At 34.9% G+C, this 21,662-nt stretch overlaps 1 protein-coding gene across 1 annotated transcript in view; it reads left to right on the forward strand.

The window, feature by feature from the left end:
- Positions 1 to 21,662, forward strand: part of LOC137931527 (uncharacterized) — a 230,041-nt gene that overhangs the window by 199,023 nt on the left and 9,356 nt on the right. Inside the window, exons 3-6 of the mRNA XM_068774950.1 lie at positions 14,891 to 15,012; positions 19,460 to 20,275; positions 20,494 to 20,634; positions 21,011 to 21,135. Coding sequence (XP_068631051.1) covers positions 14,891 to 15,012; positions 19,460 to 20,275; positions 20,494 to 20,634; positions 21,011 to 21,135 — 1,204 coding nt within the window. The remainder of the gene's footprint in view (positions 1 to 14,890; positions 15,013 to 19,459; positions 20,276 to 20,493; positions 20,635 to 21,010; positions 21,136 to 21,662) is intronic.

Consider the following 21,662-nt stretch of genomic DNA (forward strand, 5'->3'; position numbering starts at 1 on the left):
GGCACGTCAGAAATATTAATCTTTTTTAATACAATCAGTTCTACCTCTATTATATCTTTTTGTTTGCGTAAATGTATTTCAGGCAGTTAAAACAGATCGTGTTCATGAAAGATTATTATTTCCGACACGCCAAATCAATGAAGCCTTAAGGTTCTGAAGTGAAGACTATGAACCGGCAAGGAAGGTGTAGGACATCCTCCAACAAGGTAGACAGACAGCCTTTTCAAGATCGTCGCAAGGCGCCGGAGGTTACTTCATAAAAGCAATCTATTGAGAAAATCTATATCCAACAGTGGACGTTCTATTGCTAAAATAATGGTGGTAATGACAAAAACCAAATACCGAATACCATGCACAATTGATATACTATATAAATAATATGTATATGATTGATAATAATTTTAAAAATAAATAAACTCTTCAGCTGCACTAATTATGTGTGTGTGCTAATATCGATTCATTTAACAATTAATCATTTAATTAATTCGACGCGACAATCAATTGTTGAATAATTGATGAGTTCGCCTGCATTGTTTATAATAAGATTGATATTAAAATTTATACGTATCGATTAAACAACAATCGCGATGCCTCGCTGACATAATGTAACGTTTGCGTGCGTGCATAAGTGATGCGGAATACTACATGTTTAATTATCGAATACAATCCTTCTTGAAAAATCAAAATAAATTATATTGAAATTAACTACTATTACAAAAATCATCAATCATCAATGATCAAATAACTTAAAAAGGCTATAAGTAATACAAAGTACATATATTTAGCACTTTCTCTCTTTACCGCGCCTTAGGTATGCGTGCGGCGAGACGAGGGGGAGTATCGACTGTACCGTTCTGACATTTCGCCGTCATCGCTTGGCGTCGTTCATGCTCCTTGCTTGGTACCCACCTAGTCGCGCTTTCCTAAAACGCGGCAGTACAGTTAAATAACGTATTTTATAATGTATTTAAATCAACGTTTAAAAGTCTTAAACAATTTTACCAGATAAATAATTTATGTAAATATTTCGAAACGTTCCTCGACAACAAGTTACAACTTCGCGCTAACCATTTAGATTACTAACGCTATTTGTAGGAGCAAATTTAACCGTTTTTATTCCAATAGCGAGCTGTAGTTTTCCCGCAGGAACTGTTAAATAAATTACAGTCATTACGCTACTCGGAAATAGCTCGAAAATCCGATTGGTGGGTAATGAATTATAAATGTTGGCGTTTAAAAATGCAATTAAAATTTGTTTTTTATTGCAACGAAGCGTAGTGAATTAAACTGGTAAATCATAATTTTATAATTATAGCTGGCAAGCGAGGTGAGTAGAATTTTTTTTAATAATGTAGTAAATAAATCGAACTACAGAAAAAATAATTTACTTTACATATATGATTTATGCAATCACTGCAACCTTCTGATATGCATATTCACAGCAAACGAGGTAGGATGAAAAAGCTAAAAAGAAACGCTATATTATATTCACGGACGTTTTAATGATAAAACTGATGTCTTACTGTAATACTATCTAGTAAGGTTTCCTTTTATAGTTGAAACATGTGGTTACAAATACCATAGAAGATTTTCCCTAGAGCGATACTCTGCGGCAATAACGCTACTAAGAAAGTCTGATTGCCTTGTCTGTTGGTATTGTTATCAGGATGAGTATCTTTTTACAAAGTACTGTTATTATTGTACCTAACATATTCCTTACGAAGTCCTTTAAATTGTTATTGTTGTCAGGGAAAGGTATATCCTTGATAACAAAATTTTAGTCGTTTTTTATTATTCTACTACAAAGTCATCCCCACCATTTAAACCGTAAGACGTCCACTGTTGTAACAGAGTCTCCTCTCGGAGATTTATACATAGATATGATCAGCTATAGTTTAGTTCCCAGAATGAAGATGGAACCCAAGATCTTTGGATAAGAAGTTCAACTAGCTGTACTCTGCGCCACACTGACTATTCGACATAGGACCATATTCTTATGTAGTCCTGTTTTTGGGGCCTCTCATTTCCTCCATGTGAAGGGCAGCGACGTTAGATACTCATGTAAATAATGTTTTCAGGTTTTTGTTTATTTTTTTACAACTTTCTCGTTTCTTCCTTCACACTTTTATAAACACTTTCTTTCAATCTTTCACAATATCTTTTAGTATTTCAAATTGTTTTTCACACATGGCCCTTGAAAGGACCGATTAAAAGCAGCCTACATCCAGCGTCTTCTGTCGATATTGATAACTGTCCACCTTGTGGATGAAGGTCCCGCGCTGGGCTTACGGGTTCGTGGTCCCGTAAGCACAGTGTTAGGACCTCCAGAACCTTGAGGTCTCAGTGACCATCAGTTCTTCGCGCTACGCCGGTTACTTTTGTTTGTCTATTTTCGATTCATGATTTATTTTGATCCAAAAATCCCGAGCGTAGCATTTAAAGCATATAATAAACAATCATACTTACAATAAATTTAAATGTTTTGATTAATATTTCGTTAAAACCATAAGCCGATTTTTAACAACTTGATAATCTTAAAACGGACTACGCGGCAACTTTTCACCTTTTGAAGTATTTAAATTTATCTCGGAGAGAAGTGAATTCACCGCCCACAAATAATAATCATAAAAGTATTCACAAAAGGAAAATCTTTTAATTTTTTTATAAGATTTTCATGAAAGAAATAAGAATGCTCTGAAGACTTATCTTGTGATTACGAAATTATTGGGAGTATTTATATTGCATAACGTATGTATATCTCCTAAACATATAATATGCAACATTATGTTTAAAATTGCATAGGTTCGTGATCTTATAGCAAAATTTTCATCGCCTTAGTTTCATCGAAGCATTTATTCTAACAAAAATTAATTACCAACAATCATACCCCATCGTATCGTGATTGGAAATAGGAGTAAAATAGGCGAATGTATATCTCATTTGTTGTTAATTAAGATGTGGCACAAACCATCCAAAAATCAATAGTTTTAGAGTTAATAAATAAAATAATGACAATATAATAACAAAACGCATTTTTAAATTTCAATTACTACTTATTAAAATTTATTTTTATTTACTATCTGACCCTGCAGACTTTGTACAACTAGAAGTCATTGTATTTATTTTTAGTTTTTGTTTTTTGTTTTGCACATTTATCAGCAATCGCGCTATATTTTCACCTTTTTAAAGCTAATTAACAATATTTTTATCTAACAATCCGGTTGAATGGCTTCTTATTATTTTGTATTTGAAAAAAACATATTATTTAAAATTATAATGAAATCTTATCAGCAATAGTTTGCATCTCAACCAAAGATGTTATCTGATACACATATAAACCAAGTGGTCCTCGCCGGCAATCGACTAAGCGTCAGTTAAGTTAAGGTTTTTTATTATTAATTCTAATTTGTATCGCTAGTGTTTTTTTTACAATATTTATTTTTCGCATAAACTAAACGCAGACAGTTGGGAGAGGGTTGCCGCTATTTGATACGGATCTTTCTTCTCCCAGCTGCGAGGCACCACAGCGTTTTATAATTTTTTACAATTCTTCTTACACAATTTTCTCTTATGGGTAAATACAGCTAAAATTTATACATATTAACAATACAATTTGGAATACTCTATTATATATTAGTCGCTACATTATTTTATTTCAAGTCGCTGCCCAAGCGCTACAGACCGTTAAATGCCTTGAGATTTGGGACAATGTGCCGGGCCAACTCATCAAAAGATTCTGCTGTAGATTTTTTCTTGAGAAGGTCCGATAAGCTGAACGTAGGTATATTAAGGTTTTCACATAAGGTCACGTGGTTACGTCTTTTGGATGCGTATCGGAAGCAGTGTCTGAGTAAGTAATCAAAAGTCTGTACCTTGGAGTCTCCACATGAGTAGTTAAGTTAAGCTATGAGCTAAATTTTGTTGACGGAAATCCCTCAATGGTAAGACACCTGAGAATTATATTTTTGCGTGAAAATTGAACCAATTTAAATCTAAGTCCCAGAGTACCAGTGCTCTCTCATATTGGCCAGTGCAGCGGCTTACGATCGGAGGCTGTTTCTTTAAAAATAGCTCAAGCCTACTGAAGAAAAATTCGAAGTTTCTTATTCGACTAACGTCACTTCGTGCAAAATACGTAATACGTATTTCTTCATAAAAATTAGGATTTAGAAATACTTTAATTAATATTTATTTATCTACTAAACAAATCTATTTTATGCTACACATATTGCTATACACAACTTATAAACTGGTGATCTACCGCAATAAATAAGAATACCTCTTGGAATCAAAAAGAAAAAAATTATAAATAAAACCTATTTCAGCTTTCTTTATTTATTGATTTTTATCATTGATAATAAACAACTTTCATGATTAATACTAAAGTTCTCTAGTTTATTTTTTTTTGTTTGATTACATACCAACAAAACTTTCCTAGAGGATGAGCAGCAGCGGCGTCTGCATACTAAAATACCACACAGCGATCGTCAAACCCACGAGCCAAGCGTGGCAATTTTAGTATATCCCACCATAGATATCTTTGAGGGAGGCCTATGCAGAAGGCGTCTATTGACTGAAACAACAAACCTTTGTTTTCTTTTCTTTAACGCCATTTTTACTGGTTGCAACCAAGTACATTTACATTTCGTAACACAGTTTGTTCCTTGCTTACAATTTATACAGGTTCTTTCTAAAAATTAAAATACCTGAAAGAATCCACATTTTTAATATCGCTTAAATTAGTTATTAGACGATGCTTATCTAGTTAAATCCTTTGATATAATAGTAGTTGCTCGTGTGTGTGGCGATTTTGTTATAAAAAACGTACTTTATTTTCAATATTTGCGTTCAGAACTGATTTAATGGCAATTCACTAAAGTGCGAATGTAACATTTTTTGTATTTAACACTATAAACGCGATGTGATGATCATTGATTAATTGAAAACACTCTCGAAATAACATTTGCTCGATACAAACCTAAACTACGTATTTTGATTATGATCTATTGATTCTTGATTCGTATTTAATAATATATTCGACCTTTTTGAAATATTACTTTTAAAAATTAGTGCATCGTATAAATTGTTATTACTATGACGCAAACGTTCTTCTCGTCAACAGAAAAACTGAAACGATTAAAACTACTCTGAACCCATTTAATTTATAGCGCCACTTGAATTTTAAAAAGACGAATCTATGAATAAAAGTTTTAGGTGAGCTATAGGAATAAATACACCATAATCTTGTTTAACGGATGCTACCAAAATTATTAACTTCATTTTAAACGAGGAAACGTCACACTGCACTTTGTAAATGTACAATTCCATCGCAAGCAATGAATTTTAAAGCGCAAACTCTAGAAATAACAAATGATAGCGTGTTGCTTTATGACTAATGATGGATGATGTGGCCCAAATGCCTTTTGCCTCACGTTTTGGACTGCCTACACTGACATTAATCAACACTTGACATTTAAAAATGCTCGCAAATTCAAACCTATTTTACCCTTTTTTTTCGTTTTAAATTTATAACGTTTAAAATTTAAGACGGCTGGCCGAATAAACAACCCGTAAACAGTTCACTTTACAAGTTTATGAGATGGGAATGAATTACTTGCTAACTTTTCATCTTTTGACGTTACAATTTAACTTTATCTCAAAGAAAGCAAAATGCTGGAGTCCGTTGGGCAGACAATGAATATCAAAACTTTGGAAGAATGAGAACCGCGCTTACTTTTAAATTGAAACAAAGTGTGGTAATTTATATTGTTTTTATTATAGGTGTTCTCATAACATAGTGAAACCAGAAAGATGAACATTTGCATTATGAATGCTGAGAAAAAAATAGTTTTATTTTTCAATAATAAAAGAGTTTAATATTCATTTCGTTAGGACCATGCTAAATCCGAACGACATTGTATTATAACTAAAAAAAGTGATTTTTGTTTTCCTTTTATCGTGAAATAATCAAATCTGTAATAGCAAAAATAAATGGTAACAATTAAAACTTCGTATAATAGGTTCGCAAAATCCAAAATAGCTCAAAGCACCCTAAGGTCCTTTGCGAGCTATGCTCGAATCTTTGCGGGATCTATTCATGAATGACGAGATCAATAGATAAACGGAAGTGATCAACATAGCTCAACAAATTGGCAAGTTGTAGTGACAAGGGGCAGGCTACGTAGAGAGCAGAACCGTTGGTGCTTGAGGTTCTGGAGTGGAGACCACGGACTGGCAAATGAAGCATTGAGCGTGCACTCACAAGATGGACAAACAACCTAATTAAAGCCGACGAAAACTTAATTCAAGTCGCTTCAGATCGGCCCTAATTCTATGGGGTAGGTAGGTACAGTTCTTCCAACGATATCGTTTACAATCGACTATGGGTGAATCCCACGTTATGCTACACTTTTGGCAAATACGACATTACGGTATTTTAAAGAAACCTTTAGTTCTCCATTTAAAATAATATATTTGCTCCGCGGCTGCACGGGAAGCGCGCTTCATCGGCCGTGTCACTTATTTAATTAAAGTCAACACGAGCTCTGCCGGTACGCGCGCATTTTCATACGTAGACACGAGACCGACGGATGAGTGGGGTAATTAGTTGGAATTGCGCATTTATACTCAATTACGAATTTACTAAGCGAAAAAGTAGAAGAAAATCATTTTTGTTCATACGCCTATACGTCATCCGTTTTACTAATATTACAAATGTTCGTATTTATAATTTATAAGATATTTCCACATATATACTGACACACTGTATCTCTGAATTCATAATGATTAGAAATTTGAAATTTATAGGAATATTCCTTTCGCCGAGCAAAGATCAGCTTAGAACGGATTTCTCGTAATTCCCGCAAGAGTTGAATGGGCGTTAAATAAAAAATGCTTATTTTCAATGGTGTAAAAAATTACAAAGAATGGATTTTAGAAAATCACACTCACAAAGGCAGTTTAGGCCGCGCGAAACCGCGAAGGACTACTAATATTAGTGTAAAGGTTTGAATGACATTAGTGCTTCATGATATGAATTTAATTGTTGTCGCATTGTCTTTTTAGAAATCTGATCCAATGATAAGAGACCGTTTGATTGCAGCACGTATTGCCCGTTTCTCCTGATTTTTTAGTTTTATTCTCTAATTATATAAATAAATCTGTATAACTCACAAGAACTAAAAGTTAATTACCGACAAGCGCCATTAGACTAATACGATTACGGTACATTATGAATGTTTAAACACAAGTTAAGCCATCAATCATTTGTAGGTTCCTTGCTGTCTAAACATAACCGAGTTTGAGATTAGATTTGTTTTATATGCTCGCGACGGGGGCAGACCGTTGCGGTCCGCTTATAACTATGCAATTAAATTTATATGTTACAATATACTGTACCGCTGCACTAATTATCTAAAGACTATATAACATCTGTTCTTTTTCTTAAGTTTCCTTGTCTCCCGAGTGGGACAGAGGATATCCACAGAAAGTTCTAAGTCTAACGTTTTAACACTATCCACATCTTGCCTATTTCTTCTGCCTAAGCAATTATTGTCCGCCCTCAAGACTACTTAGGACATTCACGTTTTCGCTTTCCTTAGGGATTCCTATCTAGAGCTTGGCTTGATTCATGTTGGCGGTCCCTTTGGAACATATACCATAACCGGCTCTATTTCCGGTGTTTGATCTGTTGGTCGATCGAGATTTGAAACTTCTATAATAATGCTTAGAATAACAATTAAAATCCAATAATTATTATACTATTCGAACGATCACAATGACATAAAACAACTCGCAGCCAATCGAGGACGGTTAAGATTATACAGCAGGGAGACAATCTCCGATAATTCTTTCCATAGGCTAACGCTTTTCGTACTGGTAGTAATGTTAGCCGGGCAATTGCAACGGAACAAGTCGACACTTTGACATATAATTAACGTGTATCAGTTCAAAAACACGTCATATTGTGATAAAAAATAAATAAGTCCAAAAACATGACAAGTCATATGGTAAATATTAAATATTAACATAAGAAAAAAATAATGAGTCGAGATAGATTTTTGGACTACTTTATATTAACTGATAGCAAATGAGCTATACATTTACCTCTTTAAATCTTTTACACCATCACCCTGTATATGAAGTTACAATAGTAAACAATCCTCGTAATCGCCACTTAACTCAATTTGATAATACACGTTGCCAATGAACAGGCAATCAGGCACACGAGATAGGGTTTGTATCGACTTGCGCAATCAAGCGAGCGTGTGGTCAGTTTGCAAAGTTTAGGTAGCTCCTAGAGAGGGGGATGAGATGAGGTGGGTGAGTTGGCGTTCGGGGATGAAATGTATCGAATTGACGCCAATCTCTCGAATTTCTAATTCTTGAGTTGATTATACCTTTTCTTACTAATTAAAATGGTTATAGCGTGTTTGATTTGCGTACTACCGAAATACAATATCTAATCATGTAAAATTAGTAGAGACGAGTGTCTATTCCATGTGCCCTACAGATGTCACCAAGAAGTAATACATAAGCGTTATTGTGTCTATGCACAGGAGGGCTACTGCTGTAGATAAGTCTCCTATATCCTGCATTTAGTGCTTTCTGACGACACGTCTTGGATGCTTTACGCTGAGCTAAAAGCCAGCCTTAACAAATAAGTTTAATTAGCTAATGCGATGTAATATTTTGTATTTTTGAACTTGTCAAACCACATTGTCCTACGCGAGTCGAATATATTACAAAATATATAGTTTTTAAATTGTTTTTTTAGTTAATTCTTTAAGGTTGACTAAAACCCAAGTGGTTGTCGGGGTTCCTCGCAATGTACAATACCGACTAGAAAATATACCATAAAAATAAAAAACGAAATGAAACTTTAGATGTCGACTTATATGTACCCTTTTATATTTCACTTGCCACTTCTAATATCTTTCGCGCTTCGCTGAATAAACAAAGGGATGACTCGTCAAATTCTACCGGTTTATGTTAATAGCGTCTTTAGCCGTCAAGCAAGGAATGTAAGCAATTTTTTTATCGTTTTCCCCGACGAAATTGAGCATGTCCATGTCTAAAATGAATAATGACTTTGGGAAATTGCCCCCGTCGAGCGCTTCTCAACGACTTTTCAGTTTGATCCACTCCTCCTCCTCCGAAATGAGGGACGGCACAGTGCTGCCCGAACGCTTAATAAAACTTTTTTATTTATTCCGACATTTAGTTCTGATTCAACGTGTTATCTAAAGCGCCGTTATATCCATGAGTCTTCCCACGTTAACATAATTTAATTGAAAGCAAATGAGATATAATATTCAAAGATATAACAAAACACAGTGTGTATTAAATTCGATGAATGAAAGATTCGAGGAATGAAAGTAAAACACTGTGCATATAGAATGGGATTCAAAAATATTACACAACAAAAACAGTTGCTTGAATTATTTCATAAATAACATACTTCGGCAAAGTAAACATGGCGGAAATTCTCACTTAAAACAAATTTACAAGCGTATGCGAGAAACGTAAATTTAACCAAAGCCCTTTGAAACACGTCAAAAGCAAAATCATACCCATACCCTCAAATATCCTCAACGAAGATCTCAATCCAAAATTGGAGATTACACTGGCCGGGAGTTTCATTGAGAAATAAAAATCAGAAATGAATGTTTGATCCAGGGTTTACAAAAAAATAGATGAATTAATCTAAATTTATGTACAAAAACGTTCCTCAGACCCCGGACGTGCCTCTGTCTGTATTAAGGATGAATCGAATATAATGACCTGATTTTATCTACCTAATTTAAATTATTGATGCCTTCGGTTAATTAACATAAAAAGTCGGCTCTTTAGCGAAATTGAAAGTAATGATGAACACATCTATATATATATTCTAAGCGGAACTTAATCGGACCAGTAATCAACTGAGTGAGAAGATTGCAAGGCAATCACGGACACGTTTTGTTTGAATTATATAAGACGTTCCATTTAGAGCATACAAAAGATGAAGAATAAAGATAAAGAATTATACGGTATATAAAGTTGCAAGGATATGTGACATCTGCCAAACCACATTGAGCTCGTGAGCTGGTGGCAAAATAAAAAGGTTCTACAACTACATGCTTTCCTAAGATTCTTCCTCAAACATAAATATAAACATTGATGAGGCCAACGGTGAGGACATTCTTTTTTAAGTCCTATTATTCTTCTTCGGTCTTGCGCTGCCCAGCATCTAGCGACTTCCCGCGACCTTAAATATGTCAACGGTCTACCTAGTGGTGGACTTACTCACGCCGTGTCTACCTGCTCGTAGTCATCAGCTCGTAGTAATGGTAATCAGTTGCGCTTTACACCTACATATTAATGAAGATTAATTACTATCGAATACTCATATAATAGTTTTATAAAAACCTCAGGAAACGTGTCTTACAGAATCTGCAAATAATTCATAATTTGGCAGACATTATGGAAAAATACGTTTTTCTTCGCCATTGTTTCGCCATCATTACACTTGTTATTTTTGTGAATGACTATATCTGTAGTATTTATTGACAAATAGTAAAATTATTAAAGTTAAAGTAATTACTTTTTTAACAATCATAAAGATTGACTTCCGATCATATAAAATAATCATAATTAAGAAAAATACATTAGCGATAAGGTGATTGAATTCAATAAATAACATTTTTCCAATTTCAATTACGTTTTTCGCACGCTTCTTGGATTGTTAGTTAGCCAGAAGTTCTACGTGGAAAACAATTGAACCCGAATAAAAGCTAAAACTCCGAACTTAATACAATAGACTTAGTTTGAAAGCTTGTTACTGTTGAAAAATGCAGCTCTGCAGCAAGAACACGTAGACACAACCGGGGTCATTAAAAGAAAGAATAAAGAACAAAGGAGGCCAGATCAAAGAAGCCGGCAATGTCAAGAGAAACCCCTGCAGCGAACATTTCGTGAATTCATTCGAATGCTCTTTCCTCGAATTTACACCTTCAAAGATCGATATCAAAGCTTTGTGGTTACTTTGTATGGAAGCGAAGCGTTGCCTCGATATTATATCAGTCGTGTTAATACATAACGCGACTTATTTTTGATGATTTAGTATGTCCGCAGAATTACGTATGTTTAAAACACTCTTAGAAAAAACTTTATAAATAAGCTTTTTAAGAACTGTAAAAAGAAGCGTTGTTTCGTTATTAAAGATTCAATCATCACCATCATTTCAGCCGCAGGATGACCACTACTGCACATAAGTCTACTTAATGTTAAACAGAAAATTATAATGAAATTTTATATTTTTATTATTATTTTATAGTAGCCTTATACGCTTTTGTTCCTTTCACAAACAGTTCTTACTTCTTTTATTGAAAAATGTATATACAAAAACACTTGAACTCAAATTAACACAACATTGTGTATTATTTGTAACTACAAAGTGTATGTACAGAAAAAACATTAAGAAAATTACATGGAACAGTCAACAGCGGTTTTTCCAAACGCAATAAAATATTCACGCCCTATTTCAGACAAACTGCGATCCGTTATCGAACTTTTACGTGTTATGTTTACCGATAACATAATGATTCTTTCTATTTGACTTAAATATACATCGCCTGTTTGCTTGCAGTTAATGTCTGTGGTCTTATACGTCCCAGTATACACTTGAGTTTGTGAAAATTATTTCGTGGAATGGAAACCACGTGTTGGCAAGCGTAGCGAAGGACGTCAACCCGCTGGGTATAGAAAAGACTTTGTTAAGATCGTCTGAGGTCGCTGGACGAAGATCCATTCTAATAGGTCCATTTAGAAATCTAAGGGCATGTCCAATGTCGAGCAGTAGACGTCCTAAAGTTGAAATGAAGCAAAAACCTATGGAACAGATTTTTCTAAATAAATATCGAAAACATAACAAAAAAGTAAATTCAACACTTCCCGCAAAGTGAGCTAAGTACGTAAAATTTTTAGGGCGTTCTCTGAATAGATATTGGCTGACTGCTACTGAAATACAGCGCGGTAACTGGCCGTATAGTGTGCTAATTATGATTTAACGCCGCGCCAGTATCCGGACGGCCCGTAAATCAGGCTTCAGTGTTAAACTGACGAGCTTTCTACACGACTTTACACGGGAACTCTTGCATTGAGCCCACGTCAAATTGACATAGACGAACTTCATTTCATGTTACCTTTTAGTACACGGTAGATCGTTTCAAGTAATTAGTTTTTAACTATAGACGGCTGTTTTATATACGTAATATATAGTTTTAAGAAATTTTCCTCTTTACTTTAAATACATAACTACGTTTATTGCTTTCAATTTCTCTCCCGCTGTTAATTATAAGTATTGTGTGTTACACAGATTACAGTTAAAAATACAAAGAAACTTTATTTTATTAAATTGAATCATATTTTTTAATACTCAGTCCAGTCACTATACCGACTATTGCTTTCCTACTAAATATAATACATATTACTGTGTCTGTTTTCCCTTCCATTTTTTTTTCAATAAAATGTTCATAACTTATATTAAACAGTACAAGATTTTTAATCGGTCTTTGTCCATATTTATTGTGAGCAATGAAAAAAAACAACGATCTTATTTAACGACATAGTTTTTTCCCATTTACATGCTAATTTAATGGTAGTTTTAAAATGTATTCAAAACTAATACTTTCTTTTTGAACATTATTGGCTCGGCGCAAAGTTGATTACTTGAAAAACAAATATTTATTCATTACGATTTTTTAGCTTTTATATATTAAAATCTACAACGTATATTGAACATACCATAGGAAAAGAATAGAAGAGAAAATGAGGAAAGCCAATTTTATGCAACAATAAAGATATCAATCAATAATGTAAACACATTATTGATTGATATTTTTATTGTTGCATACTGTCAGGTGGAGATTATCATCTACAAAGAATCATTGTATATCGTCGTTTCAAAAGATTTCGGGTGTATACTAGTATAATCTGGCCAATGGATAATTGTACTGGTACGTTAATAGTAGTTAATAATGGATTTATTGGGATGTCGACAAGGCACATCTGTGCCAGGAGTGCCCGCAATTAGGGAATTAATAGTTCCGGTAATTTACAAGCTATCCCGGGGAGACGCAGCACTCTTGCTAATGGGAAAGTCGATAGCATTATCTCGCGGACCATGCTGCCTACCTCATTTCCATTTAGATTTCTATTTAAAGCGATCCAACCGATAAAAGACGTTAATTATATCACTACCTTCATCACAAACATCGCCATCACAACCATCCAAATTAATTAGTGTATTTGTTGATTGGGCACAAAGCTCGTGCAACCGAATGCCGATGGGGCCGAAAGTTTCTCGCGTGTCGACCACTAGTCGGTGAACGCGGCGTGCCCTCCTCTGAGAGATCAATGACATAGTCAAAGTAAATAAAAATCGCCAAATACATGAGTATAACGGGCATCGTAGTGATCATTGGGCGTGTGCCTTGCAGTGGATCAGTTGACACGATGATGATGATTATTAAATCTTTTGAAAGAGAGGGACTCAGCATTAAAATCATTTATTAAGTAAGCAATAAATATAAATAATTCTTAATCTATTCATTTTAATCTCGAAGATAAAGTTATATCATCCTCATTCACCAGGAGCTTTCTTAGGTTTTTATTATTACATAACTACTTTAACGGCAGAAGCTTTATGAAAATGTGTGCTTGATTTAACTGTGCAATGTACAACAACCTGCGTCTACCGCCTCGTGGTAGCCACTCGAGAACCTTTTGGGCGTAACGGCCGTTGGTTGCACGTGCGATGTGTGCCGCCCAAGGCTTTATCTAACAGACAATTCTTCAAGTTATTAATTAATGTAATTATTACTAGATGTCATTATAATTAGCAATATTTATACAAATGTTTTGTCTGCGTTTTTATTGCATTGAATATCTAATGAGAGTATGAATCGCTAAAACATTTCTTTATTTATTAGAAGAGCTATCGACGCACATGCAAGTTTAACACCGCCCTACAGTTACATGTCAGCGAACATGAACGATTTTCGCCTTTTCACATCAAATAACACAAACGTTTAACCAGTGTCCCGTAAAAATAAACCATTGTAAAGTTCGTAAGAACTGACCGAGCAAAAGATACATATAGGTATATATATATATAAAAATCGATACAAATTGATATATATGTATACTCGTACATATATATAATAACAATTTGTAACAATTTGTATCGCCCCATTGTCCTTTTGATCCTAGTTTAGTATATCAACTCCCAAAAATTTTTAGCAAAACAATTATGTGAAGGAGCCGTGACAAATTAACTGTTAAAAGAGGGTGTTCGTTTAGTATTAGGTATTAAGTAAAAACCCTCGCGGGATAGTATTTTGACTAAAATGAGATTAATCGCAATTTTAAATGCTGATTTATCGTGCTCCCGAGCATAAGTAGTGCTTATCAGTGAATATATTAAAATCCTATGACTAAATTCATCGATTTACAGTCCAATAGATATAAAATATGTATTAGATGATTTTACAGGCGAATCACATTTAACAACAACAGGCAATTTATTATTCATTCATTCATTTACTGACAATTTTTGTGCAGTCCACCCTATCTAAAAATCAATGATAAGAATGTAAGAAGAAACGTTTTCACAATTCGGATTAATAATTGTTTACTATCAGTTCCTGACTTTGTACTGCCAGAATTTATTTGCCTGACACATTCCAATGTAAAAAATAAATTTATGTTACATATTTCAGAGTAAACAATTTATGCAGGGGAATTTCCGTCCATTTTCAATTAACCTATTTACTGTTCGTTGCGTCTATAATATTTTAGGAATACAATAAAATTTTAAAAAATAATGTAAATTAAAAATTTTTCACAGAGAGTTTCGTCTGGTGCTGCGACCCGACCCTAGTTCTGTGTTCGCCGAAGACGTGCAATTCCATTCGTCGGCCGGGCCCGTGAACTACAACACCGCGCAGGTGTACTCTGGGAAGCTCGAAGGTCAGTATTACGCGATACTAAGAAAACAACATTCTTCATAACAAAAAAATGACGTTTATTGCTTCAAATTAAAATAGCTCAATTTTGCATAAGGTAATCAAAAATTCGACAAAATAGTTTGTGTTGTTTGCTAAATACTCAAAATTATCATCATATCATCGGACAGACGCCCACTGCAGGCATTTTATAAAAATCACCACGATGCACCGGTCTTGCACTGCCTACATCCAGTGACTTCACGCTACCTTTACTATATCCTCGATCCGCCTAATTGTAGGCACGCCTCGTCTAACACTAGAGAAGCGCAAGCATGGGACATTGTAGCATTTGATCGACTATATGTATCATACGTGTTTTTTGTTCGAAGAAATTGTGTGACATATTAGATATTGCAATTTATCTAACGCATTTAGTTGTTTACCCTAATTATTTATATTTTTCGTGTAAATAATAAGGGAAGTCCTTGTCATTTAAAGGGCACAAGTAAATAATAATATAGTAGATCTGAAACGTAAAATAGGAAAACATAAAAAAGTTCTTAACAAGTCTCAGTGACCCAGGCCTCTAATAAGGATTTATAATGATATTTAATCCAGCTGCGGTTGCCGCTAACCGCTGTATAATAAAACTTCACATAATCCCCGGCCCGCGTAGGACAAGATTAGTTACGCAGTTCGAACTAACCTGCTCGAACCATTTGATAGGGCTGCCGCAGGTCGATAACGCTCCAAACGTTATATATTGCTTCATAGAGTTGAAGTGCCAAATTATCAGAGACTACGGCTTATACGGTAGTTTATTTTTATAGTGAACGGACTTTCTCGATTCCTATGTTTTAATACCCTAAAATGAAAAGACGGTGAATAATAAATAATCTTTATCTATTTGCCACGAAGCAGTTGTAGCCCAGTGGTAAGTACTGAGACTTGCGATCGTAGGTTACGGGTTCTATATCCAGGATATAACTTTATGTAATCCTCTGTGCATTAATTATAATTGCCTCTGCCCACAAATAAGTTTCCAAACGATGGGCTACAGTTTCCACTGCGTACCATATCACACTATGATTGCCAAGTTTTTCAAGCGTAACGATTATAGTATATCTCCCATAGATATCTTTGGGGAAGGTTATGCCTTACAATAAGCGTTTATAGGCTGGGATCACCACAATGAAGATTTTTCGCTTTGTTTTATATAATACAATGTTAAGCAGAGATTTTTACTTCTGCTTATGACTGGACAAATGTGTGTATTATAACTGTATAGTTTATGTTTTAAAATCATCATCAGCCACCAGCAGAGGATGTTTTGCAACACGGGCTCTGCCCTATAGATTTCCAATAAGACCGGTGGGAAACGGCCTGCATCCAGCATTTGTTTACCTGATGAGAGAACATTCTTCGCTGCGCTTTCCAGTCCGTGGTCTCTATATCTGAACCTTAATGCCCCAGCAGCCATCAGTTCTGTGCTCTATGCGTCCTGCCCACTGCCACTTCCACATGCTAATCCGCTAGGCTATGATGATTAATTTTATTCGTCAATAAGAGAACTTAAGTAGTATATAGTTATTTTATTGATATATTTATCATGAGTAATTTGTATTATTAGTTATCTGTAATATGTATGTACCAATACTTGTACCGTTTCCAATAAATGATGACCGCCCTGCCTAATTTTCCTTATTAACCAATTCCATTCTATGATTCTCTGGAATTTATTGCCGTTTGCGATACTGCCTTTTATACTTCATCTTTAACCCATTTCATTAAGTTTCTTATCTTCTGTGTTGATATACAATGCTCAAAAAGTAAATAAATAATAATCCATATTCAACGACGCAATGTTACAATGGTTTCTGAAATTTAAATCTTGTTTAGTTGTTCAACAGTACGCTTTGGAACATGTTTTTCCAACTTAGCGTATACACAAACTAGAATCGAGTAGAAGAAAATACAAAATAGAGTACAAAATTGTCATTACGTTTGTGTTCGCTTTTTATTTAAAATAAAGTAAAATGCTCAGCTATATATATCATTTACTAGCCTGACATTTGATTTGACACATCGGGCAGGAGACCAAGACTTACAGCAAAGATTGGCTGGGTGTATATGTTCAAAAGCGTTGTCTTTATCGGACAATGCTCCGACATAGGTATAATTGCAACAGATAAAAATAACGCTTTATCACGCCATATCGAATGCTTTTATTATACCGAAAAGCGTTAGTACAATACTAACCCAATAAGTATAAGCTAGGCATTTGATTACCATTTAAAATGTACCCATGAATATTTCGTTAAAAACATAACTTCACGAGTGTTTCGGTTAGACAATCTACAATTGTTGATGATGTGTTAATAAATATTCTTCCAAAAACTACTCCGGGCAACCCTGCACTTTCAAAACGGGTCACGTGCCCCGAGGCCCGTTTGTCTAATTCCAATAACCTTCTTCAATACACCAGGCAGCCTTATAGTATCCACGCTAATATATGTAACATTCGTTTTTGTCACATCCAAAACAAATATTAGATGTCTTACTATTACTATTTACTATCTATTGCGTAATAATACTTATAGACTGCTAAATAATATAGCAATGTATTTGGTAGCAAGCTTATTATTTAGCAATGTATTAGTGGGTTTTATAGATTTTTTTTGTTATACACCGCTTTCATATACATGCTTGTGATCTTGTGAATTGTGGAATGAGAGATAGGTGAAAAAAAGGCAATGTGAAGCATGGAAGATGAAAAAGAAAATAAAAAGTAATGTGAACATTTTTTTAGGAAATGAAAAACCTCTTTCCCATAGAAATAGGGTGGAACGAGAGGTCCCCAATAGTGGGGGTCATTAAAAAAAAAAAAGAAAAAACCCTGCCACTTGAACAATAGTATAAGTAAGGCTAAAAAAAGCGTTTCTTAGTTTACTATTGAACATTTATAACAATTTTGTAATCCAACACACAGTCCTGTAATTATAAACTAATCCTCATTGCTCAGCATATACACAGCGTCTCCCTCGCCAGTTTCCCCCCTACCTCTCACCTCTCGCGCCAAACTGTGCGGGTTATTTTCCGCCCTGTTGAAACAATAAATTAAACACAAGAAGAAACTTCCACATTCTATGACTAAGTTAATGAAACGGAATTACGAGGTGCGTCCCATCTGGCGCGACGCAGACAAAGTGAATTTTGATGAAATTACTTCATCAAGTTTAATGGAGTACGCTTCCTTGGAGTTCTAATAAACACATGCTCGGTCGTTACCAGCTCACTTGTCCGCCGTCACATCCGCGCTTCATTTGACCGCACTATATTTATACAATTCATATTTCAATGTTTAATGTTATTAAACACTAAGTAACACTAGGTCTACTGACGACATGGCTAAGATCGTGGAAAGCCTTTGGATTCTGGCAGACTGATCATCGTGGTGATCTTTGAGTTAGGCTTAGCCTTGCAATGGATGTTTTTAGACTTATGTAGTACATATACGATAAAACCTATGTATCTTCTTTTAGATAACTGTCACCTTATGTTTGATATTCTAAATAAAATAAAGTAATCCAAAAATACTCTATGTATATGCTTGTTTTTTAAAACAAATTTAGGTTTCTTTATACAATCAACTAGATTACTGTTTTTACTCCCAGAAATATTATAGTTATATATGTATTCTAAAATTGCACGGATTAGTTATTTATTATCAAAGATTTTCTTGTATTATATTTTAGCCGTTAATACTACCAATTTATAAAAAATAAAGTACGACTAACACTCAAGTTCTATGTTTTAACGTTATTGATAAAAAATAATCTTATTCAATTTGTAACAACATACGCAACTCAGTATAGAGAGAAAATGTTATATTAAATTTCTATAACTCATTTGTTTTTTCTTGATTCAGAAGCTGAGGCTTCGTTTTTGACCTGGCGTTTTGATAAATCCCAAGTAATTAAAGTTCACACAGATCACTTCGCCGGATAAAGAAACCACTAGAAGGCTCGTTTCAAACTCGGATGGATTTTTATTTTATCAATTAAAGTGAAGTGGCGCTGTCGGGAGATTTGTAATTACCTTTATTTATAGGCGTTTCCTATTTCTCAAGCGGCTGAAATTGTGATTTTAATTCATTCAAAATTCTCGGCTTTTTGCACCTGGAGATTTGCTTTAAACATAAAAGTTGTTTGTCTGGGCACTACTCGTTTAAATAAGTCCAAACTAAAATCGTATTGAAGTTTAAAAAATAATCAAAAATATCCTATCCGCTATTTATTGCGTTATAGCAAATATTTATTATTTATACTTGTTAACAAAATAGCCTTACAATCAGACCCAGCTGTCTTACTTATACAGACCATGGCGTACAAGTATTTAAAGCTTCCTGTGATACTTGTAAATGAATTCTATATTATAAATGTATGTTAATTAATTATTGTTTTTAACAGATGATGAAAACTCGCACGTATACGGCGTGATCACGGCTGACGGCCTTTTCGACGGGACAATATGGACAACTAATGAGGAATACTACGTCGAACCCTTATCCCGATACGACGTGGAGCACCCGTCAATGCACAGCGTCATCTATCGCAGATCCGACGTCGAGCATCCACAGAAAGACGGGGAGAGCCAACACTGCGCCTCACACCTCCTCCACCTGAAGCGCACTCTCGGCCAGCACGCCGAACTTCTTAACTTCACTAGCCAATCCAACGTAAAGCAATCGCAAAAAAATAATCACACCGACGACTCCGCAAGCGAAAAAACGCACTTACGCAAAAAACGATGGCTGCCCGAAGACGAAATGCAAGACGACCAGCCGAAGAAAAACCCCGATCTACCTTTGGATCTAGATGTCCCCTACACGAGCAACAGCGACCCCTTCGATAAGTTCAGCACGAGGAAACCAAAAACGAAGATCGACAAAAGTAACCTCATAACTAAAGTTAGACTCGATGCCGAAGAGGCGAGACCTAAACCAAAGACTCACGTCGAAGTCATTAAAACTAAAGCGGGTGTTGTAACGGTAAGTAAAGACGTCGTCAAGAAGGAACCCGTCGGGTACACGGTGCTGACGGCAAACGCGACCGACGATGGCAGACACGTGAACAAGAGGGCCACCGTAGACCCGAGGAAGACCACGTGTCTCGTGTACCTACAAGCCGATCACATGTTTTACCAAAGATACGGGTCTGAAGAAGCCTGCATTGAAGTGATGACGCGCCATGTTCAGAAAGTTAACGCCATCTATAAAGTCACTGGTAAGTCTTTACTAGTACTTCAAAAATGATTTATAATTCGTTCACGCTAGAAATACGGTTAAATAACATGGTCCGCCGGTCTTACCATTAAATTGGTCACCGACTCACATGACTTTTTAGTTAGGAAAGGACTTTAGTATAATCTCACGAAGTAGTAATGAAATAGTTGATAATTTTTAATGATGGTACGTTGTAATTGTGATTTAAATCTTTTACAGATTTCAATCAAGATGGAAAACCTGACAATATAACTTTCATGATTAAAAGAATAAAAGTTCACACTCTGGACGCATTAAAAGATCCTGCTTATCGTTTTCCAAATAACTATGGTGTTGAAAAGTATTTGGAGCTTTTTTCAGGTATTTTCATATACATTTATTTATTCAGACAAATTGTCGACATCATGACAAGAATGCCAGGAGAGCCAAAATTCATAGAAACTAGAATTATATTGAACTCCCCTAAAAGGCATCCTTCAACTTAAAGCTATGAAGGTTCCAAACGCGTCCTGATCGGGGCAGAATCTACAAGAATTTCCTTTACAAGTTTCTGTTTATGGACTTCTTAAATTTATTACATAATAACGGGAATATAAAATACACGTGAATATATTGTAATACCGTACACAATTTCCCACAAAAGAGTTTTTAATTCCATGAAGCCTCGAGGAAGGAATAACAAGCTTTCAATTATTTTTTATGCACGTTCATTAATTTTCTTTCTTATCATTTCCAGAGGAGGATTATGATGCTTTCTGTTTGGCGTACATGTTTACATACAGAGACTTCGAAATGGGTACTTTGGGGTTGGCTTGGACTGGTGACCTCAAAAATGCCGGTGGTGTATGTGAGAAGAACGGCGTAAGTGATTTTGATTTATTGTTGTCACCGCTAGCTACTTAGATATCTACCCATTAGGATGTGCCCCACTGTATCTCTTAATAGCTTACAATACTTGTGCAACCCTGTGGAAGTGTTTACTGATATACACTAATTATCTATGAGAGCATTATGTACACTATAATAATTAAAGCGATCACACGGAAGCTTGGCAAACAAATTACGGACGGCTTGTGATTGATGCCTGTGTAAAACTAATATACAGGGTGATTGGTTATAGGTGCTGTCATTTAGCGTATGGTTCTCCTTATACAGACAATAATGGTTTCAGAAATAATTAATATCGTAAGAAAAAGAGTTTTAAAAGTTCGGATTATAAAATAATAATTTATTTATTATTTATGTGTCTGCAGACTGTACTGCCAGTAGTTCGTCTGCTACATTCTAATAGAAAAATAAATTAATGTAATATATATCAGAGTGCTCACTTTGTGCAGTGCTATTGCGTAAAAGCTCTAAAGTGTTTTGCAGACAAATTAGTTATACGT

This window comes from Battus philenor, unplaced genomic scaffold (genome assembly GCF_028537555.1).
Source record: "Battus philenor isolate CCGP_79_NKW_IND1 unplaced genomic scaffold, ilBatPhil1.0.hap1 SCAF_8, whole genome shotgun sequence".
In the NCBI taxonomy this organism is placed as follows: domain Eukaryota; kingdom Metazoa; phylum Arthropoda; class Insecta; order Lepidoptera; family Papilionidae; genus Battus; species Battus philenor.